The sequence below is a fragment of the Odontesthes bonariensis genome, chromosome 7 (genome assembly GCF_027942865.1).
Source record: "Odontesthes bonariensis isolate fOdoBon6 chromosome 7, fOdoBon6.hap1, whole genome shotgun sequence".
NCBI lineage: Eukaryota > Metazoa > Chordata > Actinopteri > Atheriniformes > Atherinopsidae > Odontesthes > Odontesthes bonariensis.
Window position 1 is genome coordinate 23,143,928 of NC_134512.1, and position 7,294 is coordinate 23,151,221.

At 42.8% G+C, this 7,294-nt stretch overlaps 1 protein-coding gene across 1 annotated transcript; it reads right to left on the reverse strand.

The window, feature by feature from the left end:
* Nucleotides 1-351: 351 nt before the first annotated feature.
* On the reverse strand, nt 352-6,662 carry LOC142384728 (G-protein coupled receptor 22-like). Its single transcript, XM_075471027.1, has 3 exons — nt 6,414-6,662; nt 4,296-5,415; nt 352-3,714 (listed from the first exon to the last, which is right to left on the reverse strand). The coding sequence occupies exon 3, from the start codon at nt 3,708-3,710 to the stop codon at nt 2,394-2,396; it is 1,317 nt and encodes a 438-aa protein (XP_075327142.1). The 5' UTR covers nt 3,711-3,714; nt 4,296-5,415; nt 6,414-6,662; the 3' UTR covers nt 352-2,393.
* Between the last annotated feature and the right edge of the window lie 632 nt (nt 6,663-7,294).

The following is a 7,294-nucleotide window of genomic DNA, read 5'->3' on the forward strand; positions in this document are numbered from 1 at the left end:
ATCCTCACTCACTGTTTAAAGCAGCGCCATAGAGAACCTCGCCTGTATCAATATTCCGCTATCAGTCCTCTCCGCTGTGCTCCAAAGCGGACGCCGACAGCAAGAGACGCATTTGATTGAGGTTGTGTAATCACTCTGGTAGTCGACAGCCTTGCGCTCTCTGGATTTAAAAGGCTCTTCAGTTTTTCGAAATGTGACAGCAGAGGAGTACATGTAACAAGTTCATTACTGAGATAAAGCGCAGAGAAGGCTTGGCTGTGAATTTGTGTGCACCTCTATTTATGCATGGGAATGCACTGTGTAAATCCCCCTTCATAGACAGGATGTAATCCCTGACCTGCATATTTAAATGAAAAGCAGCCCCGTGCCAGCTAAGCATGGCTTTATATCCTGATGGTTATTGTAAGTTCACTTCTAGATTTTAGTGTTTAAGCATAGACTGAATGTAATAAGCTAACAGGTTTTTGGGTTGTTTTTTTTCCTCTTGCACAGTCTTGCTTCTGAAATTCTTTTACAGCCTTACGAATAAATTATTCTGTCTTATTTAGGGCAAACTTGTCAAGTACTAGCCACAGCCACTTCCTCCTTGACAAATAATGGCCAGCATGAACCACTAGTAGTCATACACAGGTAGTAAAGAAGAGCTTTATGATCTGAAAAGGTGTATTGTAAACAGAATCTTTTATTCATTTTTTTTCTGAAGGATAAATACTGTAGTCCTTTGTTACAATTATTGATGTGATTTTCACAATGTCCGCTATTATTGATTCATTGTATTCATGATGTGGTTTCGCTGTCACAGTCTCTACTACTCTGATACTCAATTCATCATATCAAAATTAGGTGACTAGCTTTTCTGAGTCCAGTCAAAGAGTTGACTGCTGAACGAGAAGCAGGCCGGGATTTGATTACATCTGGCTCGTGTCAAAAAGGATGACGAGAGCCATGGCGCTCTGTTGTGTCTGTGGAATGTGTGCGCAACTGCTGAACTCTGGAACAGTACTTTCTGAGCTTTTTAACTGCAGCAACACAACATCTACTTCTTTTCATTCCCATTTTACTATGTGTGACCCGTGTTTGTGGTGTCCTCGTACTTCTCATCTCGTTTCAGGGCGAGGGCCTTCCTTTTGAGAGCTCCCAGGCAATAAGGTCAGCAGTTACTGGAGACTGTGGGGTCTGATGTGAAAGGAAGTATCACTGTGATAAATGGGAGTAATCTCACAGCTGTTGCAGATTTACAGATTCACATCTGTAAGGAAGCCTTTTGCTGCATTGGATGAGTGAACACAAAATTTATTATAAATATATGTCACATAACAACTTCTACTTCTCTCTCTATTTATACCTTGTTTACTCTGTCCTGTACATGTATTTGTTTGTACATAATGTCCTATATGTTGCTACTATTACAAAAGGCCATGCAATATCTACAGTACAATACATGATAAAACTATGAAATCTACTTTTATTCTCAATAAATAGTAATAAATTACCAACCTTCTATCTCTGTTGATTCTATTGCACATATAATTTTACATTTCTGCTTTGGATTAACATTTTCCCTTTTTCACCATGACCTGATGTCAGTTTTAGCTGCTTTGACTTTGTAGACTTGATCCGATAAAGGGATATTTCCTCAAGTGGGATTGTGTCAAGTATCGATGAATAGTCAGTATCTTACTTGCAGTACACAGTGCTTAGAATGTTTCTGGTTTACAGAATCAGGGAGGAATTCTGCCCAGGGAACTAGAACAGAAGAGAAAATGTTCACCATCTTAAACGGCTCAAACCTTAACAATTTCATTGCGGTTTAAGTGAATGCTTCATAAAGTAAAGTTTGTATTGCATCACAGTTGCGGATGCACAGAAGCAGAGCAACATTGGATGTTCTTCCATGCTGCCAACCCAATGTGTCGTATGGCTGATAAAAACTACCCATTCGGGAGTTGTGTAGGACTTGTTGGACAACTTAATGTTTGGTATATTACTTTTGCAGAGATTCAAAAGATGTTAAGTGTTTGTGCTTTCATTTTGACTGTTTTGTAGATGGTATTTTGGGATAAGATGGTTAAAACTTTGAGTCATAGTCGATCAGCAGCAGGATCAATGGTTAGCCAAAATGCATGCAAGGACGCAGAGCACCATGGACTATCTTCAGTTGAGATAAAAAAAACAAATGAAAAAACTCCCTATATATAAAATTCACTCAAACCACTATGAAACTTTTGAGGTTTGATTTGTTTCAGGATATTTCTTCTGTGGTCCGCCTTCTGAGTAGCTGTCTGCTCCCCTGTCAGAACTCCTCTCTAATGATCGAAAGTGAGAGCACTCTGTCCATTGTCAATTGTCTTTAATAATACTGAAATTTCCCATTGAGATAATAGTGAGTTCCTTCACTCCACATCCTCAGTAGAGAGACGTTTCAATTGGGCATCTTTGTCCTCGAATGTCACCTTTTTGTTCCTCTTTGGGTCGATCCAGGAGTTGTGAATAATAGCATTGTTAGGGGTAGGATCTGCCTCGATGATTGACACCACTCGCTTCTTCATCTTGCTTTTTAAGACCTTCTGGAACTTTTGCCTTGTGAAGGCATAGAGTAGAGGGTGAAAGATAGTGGTCCCATAAGCCATTACAAGGAAGCCCAGTCTCAACTTGACCATTAAGCCGCTGGTGCCCATACTAAGGATAACTGTGTTGAGAATGGTGATGGGCGTCCAGCACAGCAAGAAGGTAGACACAATCAGGAGAGACATCCTGAAAACTCTCTTTTGGCGCTCCCGCCTCTCTCTGTGGCGCTTAACAGCCCTTCGCAGGGCAATTATGACAGAGACTGAGGTACGCATACCCAGAGTGGGATTCCTGCTGCCGCTGCTCTGAGATCCATCTGTGGCCTCTTGCTGTGTTGTCATGGCTGTCATTGATGGACGCTTTTTCCTGCGAGCCTTCTTCTTCTGCGAAGCGTGGAATCGAGTGCCAATGCGAATGTTGAGTGCCTGCAGGATCTTTGAGTAGGTGATGAGCATTACAACAGCCGTAAAGAAGAAAATGGGGATCTGAGCAAGTAAGTGGTAATAGAGGCCAAATTCAGTGTTATACTGGTTAGTGTTAGCCACATTTTCCGCCACTGTTTGGTTCAGCTCAGCATGGCCTTGAGTGAAGAAGCCCACCTCGATAAAGGGTACAAGGAAGCTAGCAAAGGATAGCATCCAAATGGTAGCCAGCAGTGCCAGAGCACGACCCATGGTCAACACTCTGTTTGCTGGTTTCACGGATATGTCATAGCGATCTAGGGTGATTGCAAGCACGTTAGCAGCAGTGGCAACACTGGCAAAAGAGACACAGGCTTCATGGAAGCAGCAGACGAGGGCAGTGTCTCCCTCCAGGGAGAGCAGCACCACCACAATAGTGAGGGGGATGCAGCACACACAAACTAGCACATCCAACACGTGGAGGTTCATAGTGACGATGTTACTGACAGAACTAATGAGGTTCGATTTCATACAGTAAAGAGCAAGCACAGTGAGGTTAGAGCTCAGGCCTAGCAGGATCTCCAGCATGAGAAAGCCGGTCAGGGAGACTTGAAAACTAACAGGGTAGGAATACGGGCTGGGAGTTGCTGGACTCATGGTACGGCTGATGGGCTCAGTGTTGTCGGTGACCGTGACGTTGCTCATGGTGGCTTCTTTTTCTGGGCAGGGAAGGATATGCATTATCCTGGGTGTAAAGGAGAGAGAGAAATAATTTATGTCTAGGAAAAGAGAGTTCTGTGTTTGTGCATCTCTGAAATCTCAAAAAAGTCAATAGTTTAGTTTAAAAGCACTGGCGTATTTTCCTGACAAACCAGGCAGATTATATCATCTCACTGTATGCATGGGAGGATCCTCTCATATAACATACATACTTGTAGCCGTACAGGCATGTTGTGGTTTGCTGTGCCGTGATTATTGTTCTGGTTATTGGTAATGAAACCTGTCCACTAATTTCTGACTGTATTTTTGTTTCAAATCACCAAAAATTAGAAGTGCTTCATAACCATTAAGAACAATCTGTCAAAATGTTACCATCAGACTTCCAACTCTCAGAGATGCACTTTGAAATTCTAGATCTTTATTAAGAATAACTCAAAGTTGAACGAATGGACAAAAAAACAAATGCTCTTTGCTTGGTCTGATCTGTAACGAGAAAATTCACATACACATGCACTAATGAAGAGACTGCACTACATGCTACACGCTTTGTCATGCCAATAGTGTTGCTCAAAAACGTAAAAAAAAAAAAAGATTTGTGATATTTACCCTTCCCTCCAGAACTATCTGAATTTCAGGGCTGTGTATTCAGAGTATGGAGTCCACGTTGTATCCACAGAGACAAACATCCCATCCAAACATAGCCAGTGGAAAAGTGTTTCCGCTCCAGCAGAGCCCCCCAGCGAGGCTTTTCCTTTTACTGCTAGTCCGTCCCACAGAGGCTGACAGCCGCAAAAGGACCCGGCTGTCTCCCTAAAGCTGCCAGCTTTTCTGCTTCACCTCAGTGGCTAGACACCTGGGGAATTAGCCATATGTACTGAATGGATGTTAGAGAATGTACACAAATGTTGTCTAAAGATTATTTCTCAGATCTCTTTGCCTGGTGAATGTTTGGAGCACTGATAGATGATCGGAACAGGGATAAGATGTCAGAGGCACCTCCTGTTTATAATCTCTTGGTAATCCCAGGCAGGAGAGACACAGCCAACCAAGAAAACAAAGGAACACAGACAAAGTGCTGGAATGTACTGCTCATAATGCGATCCAAATCCGTGCTTTTTGCTTCTTTTTTTGTCCACTGTGCGAAGATAATGCTCTGATCTGTAAATATGGGAAATTCGGTAAATCCATTAGCGCGTACTCCAATAGGCAGAGCTGTCAGTAAGCCATGTAGATCCCCCAGTGTACAACATAGTAATGTCCAGAATGTTTTAGGATAGGTCAATGTGTCCGGGCAGCGTCCAGACCCATGTCTCCCCCGGGGTGCACTAATGGAACTGGCCCTCACTCTCCACCTTTCCCATCTGTCTCTGTACGCCTGGCTCAAGCCGCCATTGACTTGTAAATCGACCACAGGTCTCCAGTTTGTCCCCCGACATGTTGAACTCTAAATCACCGGAGATGTCATGAGTGCGTGCGTGTCCAGTCACCATGACATTTGTGATCACCAGCATGCATGTGTGGTCGGAAAGGGCCTTGATTCAGCAGTTTATAAGAGGGTCATTTTCTTGAGGTAGCGGAAGTCACTTATTCAGACAGAGAGCGCTTTTTTTTGTTTTCTCTTGGATTTGAAATAAGATCCCAGACAATACTTAGACTTTAAGAAGCAGGAGCTACGTACAGCATCATCTCTATGACCTTGAGTCCCACATCTCTGGTTTAGAATGACCTGAAGAGACACAGAAAGAGGAGGGTAATGGGTAATCGAGGGAGAGAAAGCAGAAAGAGTAGGAGAGGGATGTGTGGGGGATGCGTTAGTGAAAATAAACATATTCTCAGCAGAGGGCGACAAGGAAATTCTCATTAACATAGCAACAAGCCTCTGATGTTCCTCTTATCATGTTCCTTAAAGCGGCTGATACACTTTGGTATTACATTAACATGACAGCAACACCAATAAAGGGCCTGCACAAAAGCAACTGATCTTTTACATCTAATCAACCTGATTATAGGATTAACTATAGTGACATTTAGTTATTCTTGTTGTTTGTATGATCTCATACCACAGGAAATGCCAAGATTGAATTATTATGTCATTTGAACAGCCACAGTGGTAATGAAAGGGTCGCACAATTTCGACGACGGGACCGACTCGCTTGAAGCTTTAGTGCAGTGCCACCCCTCCGGGAACTTGTCATAAAGACATTGTTGCATCCTTGTGTGTCACACCATGTGATCCTTCTAATCTCCTCAGAGACGCATCACAGTCAGTCTTCAAGGTTGCCTCAGTGAGAAATGACTGTACTTAACTTTATTATATCTATACGTCAACAAAAATGAGCAAGAGATCAGACGTGGCATGTCAGAACGACATCATAGTCTGACAGTTATGCATGTGGCATCAAGACATAAATGCTCTCAGTTTAGAAAATATACAGAAATTTTAATACAATAAGATTAGAGTGAGATGTTTACACTTTCGTCCCTGAATAATAGAGAGTGGATATCTTTTCGTCAGCATGTGTGTGAAAAGTCTTGGAAAAAAATCCATTAGAAATGAAAATCTTCAGGAATTTCTTGTTTATGTTTTCAAGTCCAGTGCATTTGTTGTTGCAGAGACGCTTGGCATTTCAAGTTTCCTCATCCCCTGTCATGTACTCGCTATTTAGCGTGTGGTTGTAAATCAAACCAATGAGTTTAGAGTCATCAAAACACAGCAAATCTCACCGTGCGGAGTGCACACAGATGCTCCTGAGCTGGTCCGTTCACCACGCTGTCCCATCTCCTTTCATGTCTGCAACAGTGTAGGTTGACTGAAGATGCAAACTGCTGGTTTATCTTCTGATTGTCCCAGAGAAATCAGAGAATCCCCACAGAACCTCGATGAACCAACAGGAGTCACGCAGTCTTTTCTTCGCAAGTATCGGTCAGAAGAAGGAAAAAGTCCACAAAGAGTGGTCCTGTCACGGATGCTTGTGGGATTATTTATTTTCTCTTGTGTCCCCTTTTTACTCCTCTCCATCCAGATGAGCTGTTGAGGGAATACTCTTCATCTAAACAACTCTGTTATGCTCCCTTCCTGCCTAACTGTGTGGTTAGGAGTGCGAACCGTCACACTCGTGGTGTCTCTCTATCTCCCGCTCCGCTCTCCTCTTCCTCCCTCATTCCCTTGTTCCCTCTCTCCCTCTCTCTCTCTCTCTTACTGCGGAGGTTTGCAGTGCTCCCCCAGTCCTGATTGGTCTGCAGTAATAGGTTTAACCCTTTCCACTCCAGCAAGGGGAGGTATTTCCTTTTTAGTTTTTCCTCTGTCCTCTCTCCACTGTCAGTGACTGTAAGGGGCTGGAGTGATTTGATAATAAAAAAAACAAATTAAAAAAACAACAACAAAATAAATCTAATACTTCGCTTTAGCACAGGGACTTTAGATTTCACTGTGCTGAAAACACAACCTGCTGCAGAGACACTTAGACGGACTATTGAAGAAAAACACAGTAGCAAATACAGCAATGATTTATTAATTAGCGCTGTCACTATGTAATGAACTAGTAATGTCTCAGTGCACCGTGGGGGGAGTGGTGAGGATGGAAAGCCAGCAGAAAGAAGCAATA